This window comes from Urocitellus parryii, chromosome X (genome assembly GCF_045843805.1).
Source record: "Urocitellus parryii isolate mUroPar1 chromosome X, mUroPar1.hap1, whole genome shotgun sequence".
Lineage (NCBI taxonomy): Eukaryota > Metazoa > Chordata > Mammalia > Rodentia > Sciuridae > Urocitellus > Urocitellus parryii.
This window is the reverse complement of record NC_135547.1, coordinates 86,864,306-86,890,244: the sequence shown is the minus strand read 5'-3', so window position 1 is coordinate 86,890,244 and position 25,939 is coordinate 86,864,306. Positions and strand designations below refer to the sequence as shown.

General features: G+C 37.8%; 1 protein-coding gene across 3 annotated transcripts in view; it reads right to left on the bottom strand.

Moving 5' to 3' along the window:
* Fam120c (family with sequence similarity 120 member C) overlaps nt 1-23,192 on the bottom strand; it is a 126,261-nt gene extending 103,069 nt beyond the window's left edge. For all 3 annotated transcript variants that reach the window (XM_026407410.2, XM_026407412.2, XM_026407411.1), the window contains exon 1: nt 22,421-23,192. In XM_026407410.2, coding sequence (XP_026263195.1) covers nt 22,421-23,116 — 696 coding nt within the window. In that variant the 5' untranslated portion in view covers nt 23,117-23,192. The remainder of the gene's footprint in view (nt 1-22,420) is intronic.
* Between the last annotated feature and the right edge of the window lie 2,747 nt (nt 23,193-25,939).

Sequence of the window (25,939 nt, the reverse complement as noted above, 5' to 3'; positions counted from 1 at the left end):
ACATTTATGAGTAATGCATGTTTGCTTGTATTTTATTTCTGAAGATAGAGTATATTTGATCATCACAAGATAAAAAAGGCCGGCAATCTGAGATAATTTTCTCACAATCTCTCATGACAATCAAATATCCTTATTCTTCTTGGTTTTTAACTATGTAAATACAGAATATAGACAAATATATGCACAGAAACTTTGTGATGTCACATAGAGGTAAAAGTGCACTCCTAGTTAACAATAAGTTAAGATGGATCCAAATATTTAAGAACTATATGGTTTCATAATTATAACTACCTTTTATTATTTTTTATAATTATTTTTAGTTGTAGTTGGACACAACACCTTTATTTTATTTATTTATTTTTATGTGGTGCTGAGGATCAAACCCAGGGCCCTGCACATGCTAGGTGAGCACTCTACCCCTGAGCCACAACCGCAGACCCTACCTTTTATTCTTAGTACATATTTTTCCAGTTAAATTATCTATACTCTTTAATCTATGATAATTAAAATATATGTCTAATTGTTTACTTAATTTGTATCTATTTGCTTCTAATCATTTCCTTCAACAAAAAACCACACAATTTATACTTCTTATACATGCATTTATTTGATGCTCTGCCTTTTATAGTTACACATATTTAAGATAAATGTACTTAACTATAAAATTTTTTTCTTTCAAGAGATAATACAACCATCAAGTAATCTCTAATTCTCAAATTACTGTACAAACTTTTATAAGATGATAAACAGATATGATTTTGTCAACAAAAATGTCAAAGGGCTTTAACTATATTTTAATTGAGATATTTCTTCTTATCAAGGTACAATAATTTATTTAGATTCTAAGATTTACAGAAATTGTTCCAAAGTATAACCAAGAAAAATTCTAAAAGGAGAAGAAGATAGTTCTATAGAGAGGAAGCACACACTGGAGGTCCTAAGAAGAAGAAGAAAGAAATCATCTTTGGGTAAAACAAAGGTCTTTATGTATTCTAAGATTTTAATGGTAAAAGAATTTTCCTAAATAGGGAAATCTTTATATCATTATAAAACAAATGAAAAACAGATTTAGGTATAACTGAACTGATTATAAAAATTTGAACTGATTAATTCTAGGATATTTCAGGCTCTTTTCCCCTGATTTTATTATGCTGATATAAGCTTTTTGTCCACATTCTGACATGACAGAGCTTATTAAAATATTGAGCTTAGGGCTGGGGATGTGGCTCAAGTGGTAGCGTGCTCGCCTGGCATGCATGCGGCCCGGGTTCGATCCTCAGCACCACATACAAAAGATGTTGTGTCTGCCGGAAACTGAATAATAAATGTTGAAAAATTCTCTCTCTCTCTCTCGCTCTCTTAAAAAAATATTGAGCTTATACTCAATAATTCTTGCTGTTTGAACAAGGACCAATTTTTAATGAATCAAACTCATATATCCACGAAACAATAAATCTTTTAAAATGCTGAGTTAAATTCCAATTTTGACACTTCTCATTGGAGGCTAAAATTAATTGATTCAAAGATATCAGTAATGATTACTGTTGATTCTGACATATTGGATATTTGTGGGATTTGGGAGAACATTTTCTTAGAACTGGAGCTCTCCAAATTAAAATCATATGTTAGTTTTGAGCAATAAAAGTTACAACCTTTGTGGGAATTTCATTTGTATTATATAAATTTTCTAACTGGACCTATATTCCATGAAATATTGTAAGACTTATACATTGCTCCCTACACTAGGAAAAAACCTTAATCATATTTTCTAAAAGACAATTAATAGACACCTATTTAATGGATAATATTCTGAGATACAGAGATATTTGAGAACTTCTCTCAGGAAGAGATTGAGGTTCTTTTTAAATTGTCCATTTGCATGTAACATCAAAATGTATCAGCTAGTTTATATCCTATAAAATGACAATGATCAATAAAAAGTATCTCGTTTTCATATCTAGTCTCAATTACTGTCATCAGAGAAGGCCTTAAAAATTACCTACTAGAAAGAAAGATAACAGGGGACCTCTCAAACTTAGTATAGACCAGAACAAATTCAGGGAGATTTTCAAGAGATCCAAATTTATGTATTGTAATATTTCAAAATTTATGCCAGATGTCTAACCTCATCTAGAGAGATATTATGCTATTTCTTAGCATAATAAAAACAGTTTTAGAGGAGACTTATCTTAACCATGTCCCAATAACACAGAATAGGTCAAACCTGATAATCTGTCTGAGGCCAGACAATTTCCCAAAACAGATATCCAACAGGTAAACAAAATGCCTAAAAAATAATTTTAGTAAGCCTTTCCAAAAATCCTACTGTTTTCATAGAGGGACTCAAAAAGACAGTACAGCACCCTGGATGTATAGGGGGCCAGCTTTTTTCAAAAGATGAGTTTATCATCCAGTTATCCCTAAACATTTCAAGGGATTTACAAAGGCTAATAAAGTCCTAACCAAGTTTGGATGTTACACCATAGTTGAATAGAGACCAAACGAGGGGGAAAACATACAGACAGTAAGAGATTAAAATGCTAATCTTACCCCAAGAAAAGTAAGCTTCCTGGTTAAAAATTTTACTCCTCTTCTAAGTTATAAACAGAGTTTAGAAGCCTCTAAACACTGAAACGGGGCCTTACTTTGAGCCCCTGTCAACAGTTTATCACTGAGGAAAATACCCCTAAAATATTAGATAGACAGCCATAAATAAATTAGTTCAACAGCCAATAACTTAATTCAGTAAGAAACTTAACATGATAGACCTTTTCTCAACTTTAATAATATGAGATGATGCCCTAAATACATTGATATTTTTGAAATTATAGTAAAGTCATGGATTATGCATGGTTGCTGGAGCTAATTTTGCTACATTGAGTGGAGTTGTTAAGGATGTTCATGCAGCTGTTTCTTAATACACAAAGATTTTTTTGACATAAGATCCCTAAAAATGTTATTGCTAGCTCAATGTCATGTAAAATTCTAAATTAGATCACTGTCTTAAACAGTACTGTTAACTTGTTTTTATCCATTTGAGATACTAACTACCCTTAGATCAACAGTGGATTTCATAACAATAATGACAGTTTTTCATAGAGTGGTAAATGAAAGGCTATTCATTTTTTATTGGTAAAAAAGAAAATATCTTCTCTAGGCTTATTTAACATGCATACTTCCTATTTTGGATAGATGTTTATATATTTCTCATGCCCCTAGTAAAAGCCACAGCTCCTAAGTTAAAAACTCTGTCACTAGCCTCATCCCAAATTAAGATAATTATTTAAGTTAATCTAGAGCTAATTTCAAAGTATAAAGTTTTCATATAACAATTAATAAAGTCTAAGTATCTATTTACCATAGTCCCTTTAAATGACTTTTGTCAAAATTCAAGACCAACTAAAGATGTTCAATCTTTTATTATTTAAATACTTGTATATAATTTGAACTAATGATATTATGACTTATGCTAGCCTTTCATTCAATGTTAATAAACTAAAAAGGGGGAAAACAAGGACCCCATATGCACACACTAGATCTTACATATATTTCAAAAATTTTCTTAAATTGTAATATTGAGAGTCTGTTACTGAACATGATTCAGTAAATTAAGTCAGATTTTAAAAGAAAGTTTAAACCTGTCATCATGAAAATGTCTGAAAAACCTGGCACAGAAAGGTAAATTTCTACCTGCAAAGTTTATAGCCATGAAGCTTCATGAGCTTATCAGGTAAGTAAAAATTATGAAGATACTTCTGTGGACCCATCTCTCAAGTCCACCTTTAATGTGCATTGCAGTGTGAACTGGAAAGTCCATCCATGTAATTAGATTAATTATACTGACTATAATGGTCAGTTATAGCTATATGTTGATCCTATGGTAAACAGGCTATCTGGGAATATCTGTTGAGAAAAAGACAGCATATAGAAACCTAAACCAGCTAATCATGTTGGTCCTTATAAAGACTATATTTATATATCTGGACAATTGTCAAAATAGAAAGATTGTTAAAATAGAATTTTCCTATATAGGCCAGTTATTTACAGACTGCTCTCCTAGAATTGACAAGGACAATTGCAGAAGTTTTAACCCTCAGTGAGATGGCACCCAAAAGGATGTCTGGTGCTTAACTTCTGCCTCCAGAATTTCTGCATTTCTGACAGACCTAAGAGACTCCTTAAATTTGAGAATTAAGAGAAAGGGTGATAAATATCCTGTAGCTTATAAAAAACACAACTTGCCTAATTGTAGCACTAGTTATAATAGAGGAAAAGGACACTGATCCTTCATCAATGTTCCTTTGTCATATTGCCAGCTAGCATGCTGAAGTTAATTTTCAGGCCTTGAAACAGGTGCATGCTATTAACTAGACCTAGGCAACCTCTTGATCTCATGATCCTTGAAGGGACTACTTTAAATATTATTCATTGTTTCTACAATTAAAGCCTTTATAGCTATGTTTTAAAATTTCCAATGTGAATTTTCTTAATAATTCAATTTAAATTACTTCCAAGATAGTCAGATAAGTGCTGATGGAACGATTGGAATTCAGTTAAATGCTCTAAAAGCCACTGTAATGAATAATGCAAATGAACATTATTTGCATTATTTGGGAATAATGCTCTATGGTTTGGGGAAAGGCTTAAATGCCATGCCAATTAAATATGTCTGTGTTACTGTGGCCAAACACAATGCTTTGCAATAAAATTGGGAAAAGATTAAGAATCTTTTGATGAGTGTTTGGCAGAGTAGTAATAATAATAACCTGGATGTGTCAAAATTAATTAAATGACTTTAATCCTAAAAAATATATTAAAACATTCTACATATGTTATTGGAAATAATATGGTTTTCTACTAATTCCTTTTGTCTCAACAGTAGGTCATGACAACCTTGGACCAAGAATCCAGTGATTGGAAGATACCCCAATTGCTTTTCTATATTAAGAAAAGGGAATATGTCAGGAACCACTCTAGAAATACATACCCTTAAGTCCTGAGCAAGAGATACTGAACAATTATTGTGCCCTGCCATAGCTTGGGCTTTACCTCTGCTTAGATAATGAGGTGTGGCTCCAGGTGTAGGCATCACCCAGTGGAGTTGAGTTACACTCACCTATTCCTTTGAAATCCTATTCCTTTACCCTTTTTGGGACAGAATGTTTCATGGAACCTCTGCTTATGTGTCCCCTACATAAGAATTAAGAATTCCAGTGGCTCGCTCTCTCTCTTTTCCACAGACCCCTAAGGTTGGAGAGCCATCCTGGTTTTTGAAAAGGTACTCTGTGTGTTTGTGTGCTTTCTTTGCCATTTTCTTAAGTTATTGGAATAGTTAGATTTTGTGAACCCAGCATTAGGTCGCCAGCTAGGACAGATGGCGACAGCAATATATTTGAGTTTTAAACAAACCAAATGCTGAGGGTTGGGACTGTAGCTCAGTGGCAGAGCGCTTGCCTAGCATGTGCAAGGCATCGGGTTTGATCCTCAGCACTACATAAATATAAACAAATAAAGGCATTCTGTCCATTTACAACTACAAAAAACAAAAACAACAAAAAAATTAAAGCAAGAGCTGAGATTTTGAATAACTGATAACAGCTTTTCATTGCTGCTTCACAATTATGGATATGAATTGAGGACCCATTAAGTGTCAGGATGCAGAAAGCACAAAGTAGGAGATTTAAAAGCATGTGAGAAATTATGAGTATAAGATGCCATGGCGGGGCTAGGGATGTGGCTCAGGCCTTGGCGCGCTCGCCTGGCATGCATGCGGCCCTGGTTCGATCCTCAGCACCACATACAAACAAAGATGTTGTATCCGCCGAAAACTAAAAAATAAATATTAAAATTCTCTTTCTCTCTCTTTTAAAAAAATGCCATGGGGAACAGAGGAAAAACAGCTTACTGCCTAGAGGGGAATCCTTTTTAGAAGAAGCAACACTTATTTATTAACCTCAGAGAAAGATGACTAAGAAAGGTTGACGTCTCATTTCCTACCATAAGTAGTCTAAAGCAGCGGCTTTATTTTTTTTTTTTGACATTTCAGAACTGTAATTTAATATTTTGTCATGGCCAAAAATATTCAGATTGCCAATTGTCTTAATTTTCTACTGCTATGAATACAACTGGCATGATGTGTTATCCTCTTATTTTTTTAATGTACTTTTTTTATTGGTTGTTTAAAACATTACAAAGCTCTTGACATATCATATTTCATACATTTGATTCAAGTGAGTTATGAACTCCCATTTTTACCCCGCATACAGATTGCAGAATCACATCGGTCACACATCCACGTTTTTACATATTGCCATACTAGTGACTGTTGTATCCTGCTATCTTTCCTATCCTCTACTATCCCCCCTCCCCTCCCATCTTCTCTCTCTACCCCATCTACTGTAATTCATTTCTCTCCCTTGATTTTTTTCCCTTTCCCCTCACATCCTCTTATATGTAATTCTGTATAACAATGAGGGTCTTCTTCCATTTCCATGCAATTTCCCTTCTCTCTCCCTTTCCCTCCCACCTCTTGTCCCTGGTTTAATGAATAAAGCAGTGGCTTTAAAACTATGCTTCCCCAGCTGGGTGCAATGGCAGAGGCCCATAATCCCAGAGACTTGGGAGGTTGAGGCAGGAGAATTGCCAACTTAAGACCAGCTTCAGCAACTCTGTGAGGTCCTAAGCAATTTAGTGAGACCCTGTTTCAAAATTAAAGAAAGGGCTGAGGACATGACTCAGTTGTTAAGTTTTCCTAGGTTCAATTGCCAGTACCAATTGTGCTTCCCCAAACCCAGATTTCAGCAGGAGGACACAGGACAAAATAACCAGGAAGGATCAGTGTTCCTACTTCCTCTTCAACCTAATCTCATATCCTCCATTTTATACATTTTATATTTAGGCTTTCAGGAACATAAAAAATATTTGCAGGGGCTGGGGTTGTGGCCCAGTGGTAGAGTGCTTGCCTAGCATATGTGAGGCACTGGGTTTGATTCTCAGCACCACATATAAATAAATAAATAATAAAGGTCCATCAACAACTAAAAAAAAGTATTTGCTAGCCAGATACAGTGGCATACACCTTTAATTCAAGCAACTTGGGAGACTTGAGGTCAGAGAACTGCAAGTTCCATACCAGCATCATCAATTTAGCAAGACCATGTCTCAAAATAAAAAAAATATATATAAAAATTAGGGGGGAAGAATTCCTTCAAAATATAAAGAAAGATCAGTGATTAAGAAGGAGGGTATTGGGGAAGGTGAGGATGGACAGGATAAGGAAAGAACAGTAGAATGAATTTGAGCTAACTTTCCTATAACATACATGAATATACCACAGTGAATCTCACCAAAGTATATCCACAAGGCACTAGTTGAAACTATAATAGAAAGATCAGAGCAGTAGAGGGAAGGGAATGGGGAAAGGAGGGGAGAGAGAGAGAAAGGGGAAATACTTAAGACTGAACTAGAGCAAATTATATTCCATGCTTTTATAATTATGTCAACATGAACCCTAATGTTATTATGTATAACCAAAAAGAAAAATAAAATAAAAGGGCTGGATGCAGCTCAGTGGTAAAGAAGCCTGAGTTCAGTGGCAGAGTGCTTGCCTAGCATGCATGAGGCACTGGGTTTGATCCTCAGCACTATATAAAAATAAACAAATAAAATAAAGGCATGCTGTCCATGGATATGGAAAAATTTTTTAAATTTTTAAAAAGAAGCCTGAGTTCAATCCCCAGTCCACACACACAAAGAAAGCATATTTGCTATAAATACAAAACTATTAACCACCAGATTATAAGTTTCGAGAAGGCTGGATTTCTTTATTTTTTACAGTGCTGGGAATAGAAAGAACCCAGGGCCTTGCACATGCTAGGCAAGCACTCTACCACTAAACCACACCCCCAGCCCAAAGCTGGAATTTCAAAATGTGGTTTTTTTTTTTCATTGCTATATCTTTGGTAGATAGAACATTTCCAAAAAGCAGGCAATCAATGAATTGGTTTCAACTTTCAACTTTTCAACTACACTAGGTAGTTATCTTGGTGTGGGGATAAAATTGTGAACAAGAAACAAAATCCTCGTCTCAGAGAGCTGAAGCTATAGTGATGTTTCAAGATAAACACTGGGCTAGGCAATTAAAGAAATATTTACTTATTCATCTAACCCTATAAAATAGGTATTATGTCATTAATCCCTCTCCTCTTCCTTTTTTTTTAAGCAGAGAAAACTCTAGCCTGAAAAATTTGAATAACTTAACCAAAATCACACAGCTAGCAACATGGCAGAAATTGTATTTGAACCCTGTGAGACTCAACTTCAAAATACTGTTCTTTCCATTAAATATGTTGTTTCTCAAATAAAGACACCTAGAAAATTGTGCAAATACTAACCTCAGATCAATTCACAAATATACAGTAAATATGGGCACAAAAATTCACTAAGAATAACTGGTGGGCCCATAGTGGCAAATTATGTTAGCTCCCTGCCTGGAACATAGAAACAGTTTAATAAATGCTTGTTTAAAGTAACTTCAAACCAAAGGCAATACTTCCTTTGGTTTGTCTCATATCCCATTGGAATATAACTTTTCCAACTATCTACCATGTTCAATATTACAAACTGGTGTCTAACTCAGGCAGGGTTCTATGGTCTTCCTTTTCCACCTTTTCTCAATCCCAAAGCAAAGGAAACCAAAGGTGACAAGGAATCAGACCCTCATAAAAACATTTGGGGCGGGGAAACTTGTGCATAAATCTGCATTAGCAATAAAAATATTGATGACTTACAATTCAACTGTGCCTCGAACTCGTATCAACTGAACTGTCTGAAACTACTGTTGATGCAACTATGCATTACCAGACATTGTTCAAATCAAAACTCAACCATTAAGAGACTAAATTAATTACTATTAGGCTGCCAGGGGCTAGCATGTTTCTGTAGGTATCATGTGTAAGAATCCAAAGAAAACCATAGTTTTTTTTTTTTTTTTTGAGAAAAACTCTGTTGTGGCCCCTCCTTGGGCTGGAAATTATACTTTGACAGTAACTTTTATAATCAGTAAATACAGCAGGAGCTGTGGCATTCAGTAGACATATGCTCAAATTGAACTTGTAGAAACAAGTTATAGGGAAGTCATTTAGCTTCTTCATTTGTAAAAGGAGAGAATCCAATACCTACCTGATTTTAAGACTTAGAAACTATTTTTTAAATATTTATATTTTAGAAATTATTTATAAAGTACCTGGAACATCCTCTGAAAAAGTAATTATGAAATAAATTATAGCCTATTCTGAAAGGAAAAAGTCTATGGTATGTATGGTATGGTATGTCTGGAGGTCCTCAAAGTCATTTGAGACCAGGAGGTATCAGATTAAGCACTTATTCTGCCCAAAGTAAAACCATCAAGATTGAAAAGTCAGAAGGAAGGTATCTTTAGGAATAATAAGAGAACAAGAGTTCAAGAAAACTTCTGGGCTATCCCACAAAGGAAGACAGGAAGTGCAGAAGACAATTATGGTAAGAAATTCCTAAGAGCACTTGAAACAGGGTTTGCAAATGCTTACAAGAGGTTACGAAAAATAAACATTCAGAAATTAAACTAAACCATGCTGTGGGTGTTAACTACACACACACACACACACACACACACACACACACACACACACACACGATACTGGGGTTTTCATTTTAATTTTAAAACAAAAGTTTAGAAAGAGACAATTTTGATCATTACATTTTTTAGTTTATTTTCCTCTACCTTGGATCCTGCCCATTATGTCCCAAGAGGTCTAATATTTTTGTCAAAATGTGCAGTACAGAATTTAGTCTTGACTCCTTTAACTGGGAGTGATCAAGTTGATTCCATTTCATAATGGAAAACAGCTATTTAGAAAGATGTTTCCATAGTTTTTTGTTTTGGTGGTATTAGGGATCAAACCTGGGACCTTGCACATACTACCACTGAATTACATTCCCACCCCACCCTTTTTGTGGTACTGGGATTGAACTCAGGAGTTGTCTACCACTTAAGTACATCCCCAGTCCTTTTATTATTTTTTTGATTTTTGAAAGGATCTTGCTAAGTTTCCAAGACTGGCCTTGTCCTTATGATCCTCCTCACTCAACCCACCCTTGAGTCCATGTGATTAGTTATATGCCACCTTGCCCAGATTCCAGTCCTTTTATTTATTTACTTATTTTGGGGTACTGAGGATTGAACTCAGGGGCACTCAACCAATGAGCCATATCCTCAGTCCTTTTCTGTACTATTTATAGACAGGGTCTCACTGAGTTGCTTAGTACCTTGCTAAGTTGCTGAGGCTGTCTTGGAACTCACAATCCTCCTACTTCAGCCTCCCCAGCTGCTGGGATTGCAAGGCTTGCACCACCACGTCCTGACAATTCTTTTAAAATTTTATTTTGAAACAGGGTCTCACTAAATTTTAATCCTCCTGCCTCAGCCTCCTGAGTAGCTGGGATTACAGACATGTGCCACTAAGCTTGGCTAGCATAGTGTTTTATATTGAGTGCAACTTCTCCCAAAATAATTGTAAAATTCTGGTATTTCCATGACATCATTCTTCTTTTTCAGTACCATTAGCATGGTAACTCAATTTCTTTTATAACAATTCTTCTTTCACACCATGAACATTGAGAAAGGCTGAACAATATTTCTTCATTTTCATAAAACATGTCAGAGAGCCTTTTCTGGAATGCAACAGAAAACTCCACAATTGTGGGAATGTAATTCAGGCCATCACTTTCATTTCTTGGAAACTAATTTCAGTAAAGGAAAGTCAGCCAGTTTATCTCTTGCCAAATGAGTTTCCCAAAGGCATAATTTTGCTAGGAATGAACAAATGCAACCATATATATGTGAAGGTATTTTTGAGCAACCCAGCTTTTATTCAAGATGTATAGATGAGTTGTAAGGTCAACCAAACAAGTCAAATATTTTATTTCAATACATATGGGTGTGCTGAATGTCAAACATGTTTTTTTTTTCAGTATCTTGAGTAATGTGCCTCAACTAAGCCAATCAACCTCCACATAATAAGACAGATTTCCATGGCATAAACCTATTAATTCACAAAATCACAATGTTAATTACTAATCCTTGACCCGATTCATTTTGAATTTTTAGGTACAAAGTGAATTCTAAGGAGAAAACAAACAGGTATATGTTTAAGTCCTTGGAATGTGTCTCTGCTTTAAAAAACATGTTTCAAGTCCAACAGTAACATTTCCAGAAGCACAAGCTAGTCATATTTACTAATTTTGATCAATCAATATGAAAAAATTAAGACTTGGCTGGGGGTATAGTTTAATAGTTGAGCACTTGCCTAGCAAGTGCAGAGACCTGGGTTCAATTGCCAGCACTTTGCTCAACACAGAAAATGCAGGTATTTAAAAATGTACCTATGATATGCTATAAGTCCAAAAGAGTTAGATTATATTGAAATTCAAATTGTATCTACATGCACTGGTTCTCAAACTTAAAAGAATCAGCTGAAGACCTTCATAAAACAGATGAACCTCTCCCCAAGTTTCTGATTCAGTAGATCTGATTTGGGGTTTCTCACAGGCTAAACTCACAGTTGTCAGTCAGGAATGCAGTCATCTCAAGGTTTTACTAGGGAAGGATCCATTGCCAAGTTCACTCACTTGGATGTTAGCAGGATTCATTCCCTTGTGGGTTGTTGTACTAAGAGCCTCTGTTTCTCACTGGTTGTTCGAGAGTCTGCCCTCAATTTCAGAGGTGGAGAATTTGCATTTCTAACAAGCTTTCAGGTGATACAGTGCTATTGGTCAGAGACCACACTTTGAGAACCACTGGTTAGGCAAATAGCTAAGTGTACAGCTCTGTGGGTGGTATTTATATCTGCTATAAGCAATGGCTACTATCTAAAACTTTACAAATAGTTGAACTTCTGGACCCAATTTCTCCCTAAAATGTTCAGTTACCCATCTTTGACATCCTGAGCAAAATGTGTTTCCAATCTTTATAAATGCATGATATAATTTCTGCTGCACTCAATATTCTTCAATAAAAGTACCACCTACAAAAGGTTTCCAAGCCCTGACATACTTCATTTAACACACAATTGCATTTCATGGCAGCATGACTTATTCTATCTGTATTCAAAAACACAGATTGTTGAAATTCCAAGCTGTTTTTAAAGTTGTTTTCATTTCAGCACTCATCATTTTTGTATACTGGTCATATTTCTTAACAAAGATTTATTTTTAAATGGTATTTTGAATGGTGGTCTTTGAACAGACACATTTTATTTAGAGACATGGGAAAATTCATCAATTCCACAAAGAAATAGGCTCACTCCTGTTTTCAGCAAATAGGCGAACTTCTTGCATAATCCTTTTCACTTGCATAGATGTTGTTTCTCAACACAGCCATTAAAATGTACAAGCACAGGGCTGGGATTGTAGCTCAGGGGTAGAGCACTTGCCTAGCATGTGTGAGGAAATCGGTTTGATCTTTAGCACCAAGTAAAAATAAATAAGTAAAATAAAGGTACTGTGTCCATCGAATAAAAAATATATTTTAAAAATGCACAAGCACAGCTATTGATAGTCACCTCAAGGCTTCAATAAGAAGGATCCATTTCCAAGCTCACTCATTCACGTGGCTGTGGACATGATTCGGTTCCTTGCACGTTGCTGAAATTAGGGCCTCAGTTCCTTACTGACTGTGGGTGGGAGGCTGCCCTCAATTTCTTGTCAAGTGAACCTCTCACAACATGGCAGCTTGCTTCATCAAAGTGATCAAGCAAGAAAAGCCAAAGAGCAAGAGAAGAATTGAGAAAGAGAGACCATGAAAGCACAAAGAAGATGGAAGTCATAGTATTTTATAATCTAATGTTGGAAGTGACATATCATTGCTTTTGTTATATTCTTCTCCTAAGGAGCAAGTCACTAGTTCCAACCCACACAAGGAGTGGGAGGGATGATTACAAAAAGCTGTGAATATCAGGATGGTTGAATCATTGGAAGATACTGCAGGAAATGTCCATTTATGAATGAAAAAGCGCACTTGGTCACTGTGTCAGGAACTTGCCATGCAATGGTAGAGATGCTGATAAATGAAGACCTTGTGGCTCAACAAAAAGGGATAGTCAGTATGGCCAGAGTATCTGGTATTTCAAGAGAAGTTGAAAAGTCAGACTGTTTTGCAACATTTCACAATTTTTGTAAGTTTGCAACAAATTCAAATTAGCTAAAAAAGAAATGTGGCTCAAGTGGTAGCGCACTCACATATGTGAGGAACTGGGTTCGATCCTCAGCACCACATAAATAAAATGAAGATGTTGTGTTCACCTAAAACTAAAAAATAAATATTTTTTAAAAAGAAATGCGTTCATATAATGCAATGCAGGAAATAAAAATCATTCGATTAGATGATACCTTAATATTCACCTAAACACATTATTTGATTTCAGATTCTGGTGAACACTATTGATGAAAGAAAATAAATGTTCTCCAGAAAACCATCCAAACAAAAATGTGTGGACCAATGCAAAAACATATGCATGGTCCACATATGACCTACTGGTTGCCAGAGTGCCATCTTTGCCACAACCTTTCTAATTTCCTATGTGGTACAAATGAAAGGGCAAGGATTTTGGTGCCTGGCATGTAAATTCTGTCACTTCTACTGGTTATGCCCTGAATCTATCACAAGGGCCAGAAAATAATACCAGGGTATCATACTATATTTTATTACTTGCCTCCCCTACTAGATTATAAACTCCTGTAAGAACAGATTACCATGCTTTCTAACCCTAACTTCAACAGTCCTTATCTCACTTCTCTACTTAATTTTTCTCCACAGCACTTACTATACTACCTGAAATACTATATTTTATTTTTTTCATTTTTTCTTTATTCTTTTTAGTTATACATGACAGTACAGTCTATTTTGTTATATATCTTATTCTGTCCTTCTAATTAGAATTTAAACTTCACAAAGTCAGAAATCTGTTTTATTGACTGCAACATCATAATTTTGACTCTGTCTAGCACATAGGAGGAGCTCAATAAATATTGGCTGAATGAATGAATTCCATTGTTCGTAGTATTTAGCACAGCATGTGTGGCAGAGTATTTGCTGAAAAATGTTAACTGAATTAAAAAGACCTTATCATTCTGATAAGAAAAATTGGGTGAAATGAGGCTAGAGGATGGAGGCAGATCACCAAGAACACTGCATGTCATGCCATGCTAAAGTTAAAGCATGAGAGTGAAATAATTAATGTCCAATCCAGTTAGGGACACAAGACATTTGGGGCATAGTCATAGTAGTTGGCATTTATTATGTGCAATGTAATATTCTAGCCCTTTACTTATATTAAATCACTTCTTGATCAAAAGAAAAAGTATGTGATGTAGGCATTACTATCCTCATCTTCCAGATGAGGAAACTGAGGCACAGAGAAGTTAATTTGCTCAAGGTTACATAAGGAGTAGGGGAAAGAACAGGGATTTAATTCTAGGCAGTCTCACTCCAAGATCTGTTCCATTATGTTGCACAAACTAATTATAAGAAAAGGTATTCTGGGAAAAAAAATACAGCCATAAAACGTGTAACTATGGGGTGTAAGGGAGATAGAAATGATCACAGTATGTTATATAAATGTGACAATAAATACATTATTCTGTATAATGAATGTGCACTAATACAATTGTAACTGTACTATTTTGAGACATATTAAGGAGGAACTATTCCGGTATCAAATATTTTTAGGTTCCAATCTTGGTCCAACTAAGTTCCAGCAGTCCAAATTTGGATCAGAAACTACACTGAGGCCATTTTTGCGTTATAAAATGGAGATTAGTATCTATCCTGAAGGGTGGTTGTGAGGATTAAATGATCTAATGAATATAAAAAGGACCTAGCATACACCATAGTCATTATTACTACCAACAATGGGGTATTATATATTCTATATCTGCATTGATAAGCAACTACAAACTCACTTCTGAATCAAAGGAGTTTAGCCATCAATTTGCAATCTGAGTTCATTTATATGTGGTTTACATATAACATTATAAAACACTGGTTCTAAATTGTTCCTCATCTGATCATTAAAGCCTTCTACACTCTAATTTTTCAACTAATTTTTCTCAATCTTTTTCTCTCAACAATCATTTTACATATATTTATACAGATAGACCTAGATATAGATATATACAGATATATAGATATATATCTCATTCTAGAGCAAATTACTGTCCTCTCAGAACTCATTTAAAAGAGAATTATAGGGCTGGGATTGTGGCTCAGCAGTAGAGCGCTCGCCTAGCACGGGCGGGACCCGGGTTCGATCCTCAGTACCACATAAAAATAAAGGCATTGTGCTGTGTCCATCTACACCTAAAAAATAAAATAAAAAAGAGAATTATAATGTGATATTAAATATTATAAGAGAAAATTATGAGAAATTAAGAAGAGAGCACTCTGGAAATACAAAGGAAAGTATCATTCACCTAAGGTGGCAAAGATAGCTTGGAAAGATAAGAAATTCTGGTGCCTTCACCTAAGGTAATGGGGGTAGAAGCAGACACATGTGGCTAAATTAAAGACATTTTTGAGGAAGAACTGATAGGATGAAGTGGACATGAGAGCCAGGCACAATGTTGCACACTTGTAATCCCAGTGGCTCAGGAGGCTGAGGCAGGGGCATCAGGAGTTCAAAGCCAACCTCACCAAAAGCGAGGGACTAAGGAACTCAGTGAGACACTGTCTCTAAATAAAATACAAAATAGGGTGGGGATGTGGCTCAGTGGTTGAGTGCCCCTGAATTCAATCTCCATTACAAAAACATTAGAAAAAGAGAGGGGGGCATGGGATGTAATAGGAGAGTGAAGAAAACCAAGGATTTCATGGTTTCTAACTTGAAAGGATGAAATATATTACTCACAGAAAAAGAGAATACCACAAGTAGAACACGTTTTGGGTTAAGATAATGAGTTCCAGCTTGGATTATTTTAAGTTTAAGTGACCTATAAGACATCAAGAAGAGAATTAAAAAGATTCAATGTTCATAAGAAGCTGGGCATGGTGGCAAACCCCTGTAGTCCTCAGGAGGCTGAGGCAGGAGAATTGCAAATTAAAAGCCAGCCTCAACAACTTAGCAAGACCCTAAGATACTTAGCGAGACTCTCTCAAAAATAAAAATAAAAAGCGTGAAGGATGCTGCTCAGTGGTTAAGTGCCCCTGGATTAAATCCCTAGTACCAACACACACACACACACACACACACACACACACACACACACAAACAAATAAATTCATGAGAAAGGTTAAAGGAAGAGAGTCACAGGAATCAGAACATATTTAAAACTCAAAGCTAAAGTAATGGATAAGATTGCTCAGCAAACAAATGCAGAAGAATGACTAGGACAGAAGTCTCAGGAACACCAACATTTAAGGATGCAGGAACAGGAAGAGCAAAAAGGATGGGAGAAGAAAAGATTCAAGAAGATTCAAAAGAATCAGAAGTATTACTCAGCCATTAAGAATGACTTTATGACATTTCCCAATAAATGGAGGGATCTGGAGAATATTATGCTAAGTGAAATAAGTCAATACCCGTCTCCTGAAAAAAGGTCAAATGTTTTCTCTGACAAAGTGGAAGATAACCCACAAAAAGGGTGGGGATGTTCAGTAAATTAGATAAAGGGGAATGAAGGCAAGGGAGAGGATAGCAAAAGGAAAGACAGTGGAATTAATCTGACCTAACTTTCCTATGTACATATATGAAAATACCATAGTGAATCTCACCATCACAGAATGGGTCCTAAATAGAATAAGATATATTTCATGCTCGTATAATTTTATCAAAGTGGATTCTATAGTCTTGTATAACTAAAAAGAATAAGAAAAAAATGTGACTAGGACAACGGGGCACAGTGGCACATGTTGATAGTCCCTGCTACTCTGGAGGCTAAGTCAAGAGGATGGACTGTTTGATGCTAGGAGTTCTGGGCCAGCCAGGGTAACATAGCAAGGCCTATCTCAAAAAAATGAATAACAATAATAAATAAATAAATCATAAGTAACATTATGGAATCCAAGGGAAGTAGTTCAAGGATAGAATGGATCAAAGAAGGCCAAGAATGATAAGAATGGAAATGAATGTGGCAGCTCAGAGAGGTGAAGCCATATATAAAGTAACAATAGGCTAGGGAATGATAACTAATTCACTTTTCTTTTTTCAAGAACAATGGTAAAAGGGAAAAAAAGATAATAATGATAAAGGGGAATACTTTTTCTGTTAAAATTATTTCTGCATGGGACTGGGGAGTATAATTCAGTGCACTTTCCTAGCATGCAAGTGCCCTATCTCAGGCCCTGAGTTAAATTTCCATTACCACCACTACTACTACTACTACTACTACTACTACTACTACTACTACTACTACTAATCTGTATGTGCTGTAAGTGAAAGAAATCAGAGACGGAAAATGCAGAAAAAGGAAATGCTACTTTTGAATTCCTCTAACATCACTGTGAAAGTCACTCATTCGGCAATTAGCTTACACATTTGCTTTGTACTGGCAGTATAGTATATTTAACAATGTTGGCACAAACTAAGTGCTTAATAAATCAGCTTAACTTTTTCTTCACACATCTATGCAATTAGACAATAAAATTATACCATCTCACAAAAAAAATGTACAAAAAGAAGGAAAAAGTGTCGTGGCATTCTGGAAGGAGATTTTAAGCAAAAGAGACCTCAAATAAGGATTTTTGTCCATCACTTACCAGCACTCACACCAAAGAAAAATTATTGGAGCTGGGGTTATTGCTCAGTGGTAGAACATGTACTTACCATGCATGAGGCCCTGGATTCAATCACCAGCACCAAAAAAATTTGGTGGCAATAGAATCTAGGGTCTCAATCTACCGTTGAGCTAGTCCCTATTTACCTTTTTGTACCTTGGTTATTTAACTGTAAAAAGGGAAACAATACCATGTAGCTAGCAAGCTTGTGAGGACTAAACAAGATATTTAAAAAGCACTTTATATATAACTTGGTACTCAAGAAGTAGCAGCAATTACTATTATGATCATTTTTCCAAAATAAGAGCATCTAGAAGACTCACTGACTTTTCAAGTTGTCTATGACTATATAACTAAACAGTCAGGAAGCACATCAGCCATTATTTTATTGTATTCTGAAGAAGCAAAGCATAAAATGACCATCAGCTCCTGGTCAGACTCCTCAAAGTCTAGTTATTCACATATTACCACTATGATTTCTGCCACAACTAAGTATTGCAGCTTAATATTTTTCTTTAAACCAACTCATTTTCTTTAATTGGCCATATGTGAAAAAACTATACCTGTGGAATGGTGAATTTGATATGCTACCTTATCCTTTTTTTCTCATATACATTAACTATTAAATAAAGCACTCATCCTCTTCATCATACTACATCATCCCCCAAATCACTATCTAAAACTGCTTTAGGTTCCTCTACTTCTGAGATCCTTTGGAAGGTATCAGATAAGCAACTTGTGGGTTTACTCAATTTACCTGCTACTAGGAACTTTCATTTACAAAGGCCTGCAGAATGCATAACTGAAACCAACCAAACAACAAAATTTATCTCAACAATATACACTGAATTGATTTGTGGGCAATTCTAAACTGTTTAAAGCTAAACATACAACCCAGCAATTTATTATTTAATTCTACCACCTTTACATTCTCTATCACAAGTGAAAATGATACTGAGAATAAAAGACCATCTTCCTGGCTGGGCATGCTGGCACATGCTTATAATTCCAGTGGCTCAGGAGGCCGAGGCAGGAGGATCCAGAGTTCAAAGCCAGCCTCAGCAACATCAAGGCACTAAGCAACTCAGTGAGACCCTGTCTCTAAATAAAATAGAAAATAGAAAATAGGGTTGGAGATGGGATGTGGTTCATTGGTTGAGTGCCCCTGAATTAAATCCCCAGCACCCTCCCCATGAGGCCCTGGATTCAATCCCCAGCACCAAAAAAAGCCCATCTTGTGGTCTAGTCTGAAGAATAAAACCAAGGAGGGAAAGAATCAAGTAGTTGGTTTTGTTTTAGAACACAAATATTCAGTCAGAAGAGATGCTAGACAGGCAAATCATCCAAGCAAAAAAACTGCCCCTTCAAGATGACAGTACACCTCTGAAAGGGGAAATTGTTATCCATTATTAATCAATGTCTTTCAAGTTACAATCAAGGAAATTCTTCACTCCAACAGTCACCAATCAGAACCAGGAGAGAGAACTTTACTCACTGATAACATCAACAAGTAATTTACATATGCAATTCTGAAGCAGGTCTTAAATCCACTATATTAAGTGTTCCACCATACACTTTTTAAAAGTCACTCTCACAACCCACTCCCTTAGGTTCACTGACCAATTTACTTAGGAAAAAAAGAAATCCTGTGCCCAAAGTATACAAGCTATTATAAAAAATATAAAAAGATCAGAGTGTTTATAATCTAGCATGGAGAATAAAATTTATACATTCCCCAAACAGTGGTTCTCAGGGCTGAAAAAAACTACTGAGAATCCCCCCACCAACATTATGAAAAAGTTAAAACACATAGCCAAGTTGAAATAATTTTACAATGAACATCCAAATACCACTGAGATTCTATCAATTTTTACTACACTTGACTCATCACATATCCATACATCTATATAATCCATCTTAATTTTTATTAACTGCTGGAGTTGTTTTTATTTTTTAAGACATGGGTGTCTGGCTATGTTGCTTGGTCTGATCTCAAACTATCCTCCCACCTCAACCTCCAGAGTAGCTGGGAGTATAGATGTGCACCACCACACCCAGCTACTGCTGAGATTTTAAAAATGAGAATTTGTGTAAAGCATGACAAAATGTATTTAGTCACTTCTCAAAATTTTTGACTGATGGAGTATGTGAACAAAAAATGTCTGGAAACCACAAACTCATACTTAGTGTTCAGCTCTCCTGCCAACCTCCAATCAAAATCTATTCAGAGCTCACAAATGGTCATTTTAGGTCTCCACACCCTTGTCCACTATCTGTACTATCCTTAGCATACTTCATGGCTCAGCACCCATTTATGATGCCCCTCCCAATTTTCACTCACTCACCCCAAAGAAACCATGCCCCTATAGGGGCCTTATTATTTTTTATAATTTACAATTAGCACACAGAATCTGAAATTTTGTCTTCAGTATGTCTGTTTTTTTAATGAACTCTGGATCTCGTTGAGGGTAGGAATCCTCTTATCACTTCTGAATCTTCAGCAACCAGCCTAGTACTTTGCCAGCAAGCACTCAGTAAAGTAATAATAAATGAATGATCTGAACCTGTCTTTACCCAGGAGCCAGGGAAGAGTAGTCGATTACGGAAATGATCTAATCACAGTGGCACTTTAGAAAGATTTGGCTTAGAATACTGTTAAGAGCATGGGCTTTGAAGCCAAACTGCATGGGCATGAATCCCAGAATCCCAGCTCTGCCACTTAGTGCGGATGACTTTGGGCAAGTTTCTAAAGCTCCTGTGCCCAAGTTTTCTCACTTGGAAAACAGGGATAATACTGCTTCATGGGTAATTGTGATGATCCAATGAGACAATAATTTTTAAAAGGAATTATACAGGACTGAGGTGTAGCTTGGTGATAGAGCACAAGACCATGGGTTAGGTTCCCAGAACTGAAAACAAAAAGGGCACACATGCAGTAGGGTGTTCCATCAATATGGTCACTATGGTTAATAACGAAGTAAGAAAAATCTTGAAAGTCTAGTGGGTAGCAGTAGGAAGAATAGCCATGAATAAAGAATCTATTTAAAAATGTTCAGTTAGAAGGGCAAGCAAGTGGATTTCTTTTATACTATTTCCTTTGTATGTTTAAGTTAGTCATGACTGGATTTTGTGTGTAGTGCTGGGAAATCAAATCCCAGGGCCTTGTGCATGGTAAACCCAAGTTCTACCACTGAGCCACAACCCCAGCCTACAACTGTATTTTTAAATTTAGACAGATATAATCTATCCACTCTAGACAGATTTGATGCTGAACACCAGTAGTGTAGCATAAACTGGATTCTAGTAACTACTGCAAGCTTCTCTATATAAGTCTTTCAGTCTCTCAGCTGAAATTTCTTTCTTCAGTACTTCAGCAGACACCACTTCTTTATTGTGTGAATCTCACTATCCCCTGTCCTGTGAGGACATCCCCAAGAACCTTGGTTGGGGAATGGGCATACACAGTTTTTTTCTTCTTTTTTTGGCAATTTCATCCTACCCAACCTTGTACTGTTTTTTTTTTTTCTTCCTCCTGCCCACCTCCTTACTTCTCAAGCCTTATTATTCCCTACACGTAGGAACTTGAAACCTAAGAGTATGGGAAAGCAACAGAGCAACAGCAGTGGTGCCAAGAACTGGGGATGCTGCCAAGCTATTCCCCAGGCCCCATATGCAGTGAGTGACCCAACTACATGCAGATTGGACTTAACTGCTCATGGGGCCTCACACAATTGGTATTCCTTTTTGTTTCTGCTCCTTTTCTTCCTCTCACGGAAAGTATCCTCCTCCCAAATCTGTGTCACATTCAAATCCAACTCATCCTTGCAGACCCAGGCAAGGTCTTTCTTCAGGGAAGACTATCTCAGTTCACAAATATCCTCCCCCCACACATACACAAACAGGTACTATACTTACTGTCTGTATGATAAACCATAGTTGCCGTACACATTTACACGATTAAATAAATGTTCCATGTGTACATGATTAATTTTCCAAGAGCAGGAACGGTGTCTTGCAAACCCCTTATATTCAGTGGGTTAATACTTGTTGAACAGTGAATCAGTGGGGTTTTGTTTGTTCATTTAGGCTAACACAGGAGGAAATAGAAGTATGGATAAATGAGAAAGGTTGAATGGATAGACGGGTAAAAAAAGCAGCACCCTGTCAAGATGGGAAAAATATTGGAGGGGTTGAATTAACATCTGCTCAACTGACTTGCTGTGAGATTGGAAGAAACTATAGGAGTAGATGTTAACTAGGAAAAGCAAGGAAAATGTATTTCAGTTTGAGGTAAAAGACAGCTGGAGAAAGGTGAGGCTGCAAAAGAAATTCTGACTTGATTGTGTTAAAACCTGGAGGTAGACCAATTAGATAAGTGAAGGTAAATGGAGCTATTGGGATTTCACGGATAGACATGTGGTCTGGTAGGTAAGCAAATCCGTAGAGATGGTATGAAGTTGGGGGGGGGTAGATGGATAAAATGGTCGATGGCTAGCGGATTGAGTGGGTAAGTAGGTGGGTGGGTGATAGTGGGTTAATGGGTAGGTGGCTAGGTGTTTAGTTGGGAGGAAATAGGTGTAGGGTGTGTTATTTAAAATCCGGCCCCTCCCTCACCTTGACCCGGAAGCGGATGAGTGCTAGCCTCACGCAGTGGCTCAGGCAGGCCGGTGGCAGGAACCAGGCCCGCGGTGGAGGGGTGCCCTTGTTGCCCACGTGTCCCACGATCAGTTGCGCTGTCTGCCGCTCGGCCTGGCACCGACGGCCCCACTCTGCCAGTCGGTCCTTGCCCAGGCCCCCGGGGAACATGACCACGAGCTCCAGGCCGTCGCCGCCGGGGTAGGCACAAGCCTGGCATAGCGCTGACAAGTAGCCCAGCATGGCGTTCCACTGGCCGCCACACACCCAATCCGTCTGGTAACCGCCATAGAGCCGTGGAAGCGCCGAGCCCGCGTCTACAAGCACTCGAGCCCCGGGCAGCGGAGGGGGCGGCGGCGGCAGTGGCGGGTGCAGCCCGGGCTGCGCTGGGCCGTGGTGGTGGAAGTGGTGAGCAGGGTGATGGTGCCGATTCGGGCCCGCGCCCCCGGAGTAGGCACCTAAAGCTGCGGGCGGGAGCGGTGGTTGCAGAGGAGCAGAGCCCCTGGCGGCGCGTGGAGCTCCGGGTGCTAAGGCTGCCGTCGGTGGCAGCTGGCGGTGCAGGTGCTGCTGCTGTTGCTGGCGCGATACAGTGCGCGCGAGTTTGAGGAGGTCCACAGGCACCACGGCCCCAGGACAACGCTTCTCCAGGAACTCTTGGAAGCCCTGGACGCCCATGCTTCGTCGGTGGGCAGACGAGATGAGACAGCGGCTGCGCGAGCAAGCTAGGCGGCGATCTGGGCGCGAAGCTGGGGGCGGGCGCGTGCGCACTCCGCGGGGGGCGAGGGGGCGGGAAAAGGATTCCCGGGGGGAGGGGTGAGGAAACCAGGGCGGGGAGGGGAGGAGACCGCAGATTGGATACGGGTGGACAGGAGGGGTGAGGCCGACCGGACTCAGGAGAGGTTGGGAGGATAAAAGCGATGACAAGCTCTAGTCGCTTCTCTTTTTTCTCCTCTCCCGCTGCTCTTCTTTACCGCTTCAAAGAGGGTAAAGCCTCTTCCTTCCACCTCCGGGAGCCATGTTGCCTCGTCTTCTCTATGATACACGCTTTTTAGCTGGAGGAGGGGGAATGGGGCGGGGCGGATGGGCATCCTGGGAGTTGTAGTCTTTTAGCAAATGGCCTCAGGATGTAGTCGGCTAATGTAACTATCACTCAGCTCCTTCCTTGTGGTTCACAGGGTCAAAGAGGCGGGGCATGAAGATTTGTGTTTAGGATTTGCACTCTCAATTCCTTGCATCCCACTGAACTGCCTTAGGCTTTTTACTGCCATTCCCAGCATAAGGAGTTTGGGGCGGGGGGAGGAGTGATGCATCATGGGAAAGGAAATTGAGTGTATTGATTGAATTTAACCAAAGTGAGCTGAAATTACCCAGGAGGGAGAATTTTCACTTTGACGCGGAAATTAATATGCCTTACTTATGTGAGAAAGAACACATATGAAACATAAAAATAACCACTACAATTTCTACAGCAACTTGCTTGCTTAAGAATTTTTTTCCCGAGTTAGCTATGGTGAAACAAATTTGTCCAGGACAATGTGGGACAAAGCGAAATTGAATGGCAGGATCTCTTTGAGCAAGGAGATGTGGGCCAACACGAACTACAGGTTGTACCTTTTTGGTACTCACTGAACTACTGTGTCCCATTTTTAGTATTTATATTAAATATCTTACATTTTAGGGCCCTTGTTTCTAAATGTCATTGTGAATTAGCCTTGGTACTAATTCAAAACTGTACAACCCAAGAGTGAGCAAGATGAACGATGTCTGAGACAAGTCTATTAGAATGCAAAAGCAAATAAAAGCTCCATGCTCAATAAAATATTACAAGAGGGTAAGGCCCAGATGGCAAAGAATAAGTAGATGGTGAGGCAGTGCACATAGGTAAATTGAAAACATGCAGTGAATGTGAGAGGGTAGTGGCTTAAAGGGATAAAGAATGGAAGGACTAGAGGTTTTCTAGTAAACTGGACACTATTGGATTGTTTGCCCATCTGCCCTTTTCTAGGAATTGGCCCTCTCCTTTCCCCATTTATAGGGGAAAAAAACTGCCATGTTCCTATCTCTAGATAATTAAACAGAAGCGGACACCTAATCCAACCTGGATCAATCAGAATCTCATTCCCTAGAAATTTAGAATTAGGGGCTGGGATTGTGGCTCAGTGGTAGAGTGCTTGCCTGGCACTTGTGAGGCAGTGGGTTCCATCCTCAGCACACATAAAAATAAGTAAATAAAATAAATTTATAAAAAAAGGAAATTTAGAATTAGATCAGAGATATCTGCTTTTCTCTTAAGTGTAATCTTGGAAGCTATCAGCAATTTTCCACTGGAGAGATATAAGTAAACAATGTTGGTTAGCAGACAAAGAAAACTGTATATTTAGCCAGGTGTGGGGGTGCATGCCTGTAATCCCAGTAACTTGGGAAGCTGAAGCAGGAAGATTGCAAGTTCAAGACCAGCCTCAGTAACTTAGCAATGCCCTAAAGCAACTCCCAGGAGAGCCTGTCTCAAAATAAAAAATAAAAAGGGCTGGGGATGTAGCTTAGTGGTAAAAGGTCCCTGGGTTAAATTCCTATTATAAAAAGAAGCAAAGGAAGAAAAAAAAGAAAACCATGCAGACTCAGAAAAGAGCAGAGTCAAGTTAAGGAAAACATGGTGGTTAAGTGGTTAAGTGTTTTATATATATATATCTCAAAATGGCATTTTACTCAGCCATAAATAAGAAAGAAATTATGTTATTTGTATCAAAATGAATGGAACTGGAGACATCATGCTCCATGATATAAGCCATAGACTGAGAAAGTCAAAGGTCATATGTGGGAGCTAGAAAGAAAAAAAAAAGTGGGGGAAGAGACCTCATGACAATGGAAGGAAGACTTGTAGAGGATGGAGATTGGGGGAAGAAAGAGAGGAGGAAAAGAGTAGTTATGGGGGATAAAATAGACCAAACTATGCTATATGGAGGTACCAATATATGACGATGAAGGCTCCTATTATGTATAATTATGGTTCACCAATAAAAATATTTGAAAAATAGCCAGCACCCTTCGAGCACACCTGTAAATGCCAGCAATTTAGGAGGCTGAGGCAACTTAGACCCTTAGCAATTTAACATGACCATGTCTCAAAAGCTGGAAAGGACTGGGGATATAGCTAAGTAGTAAAGCACTCCGAGATTCAATTCCCAGTACACCCCCCCCAAATTTTAAAAATAAAAGTCATAAGATGAAAATGGGCAGAGATGAGAGATTAGAAATCTTCATGGTAGTCCAGGTTCCATATCATTCTTAAGTCATTCCTTGGTTTTTCTTAGACAACCCCATATCCTTACTATTTTTGTTTAAGTTAGAGTTGGTTTAAAATGTTTATTATTCTCTAAATAAAACACAAAATAGGGCTGAGGATGTGACTCAGTAGTCAAGAGCCCCTGAGTTCAATCCCTGGTACAAAAAAAGAAAGAAAGAAACTGCTTATCATGAAGAAAATGTTAACTAATTCAA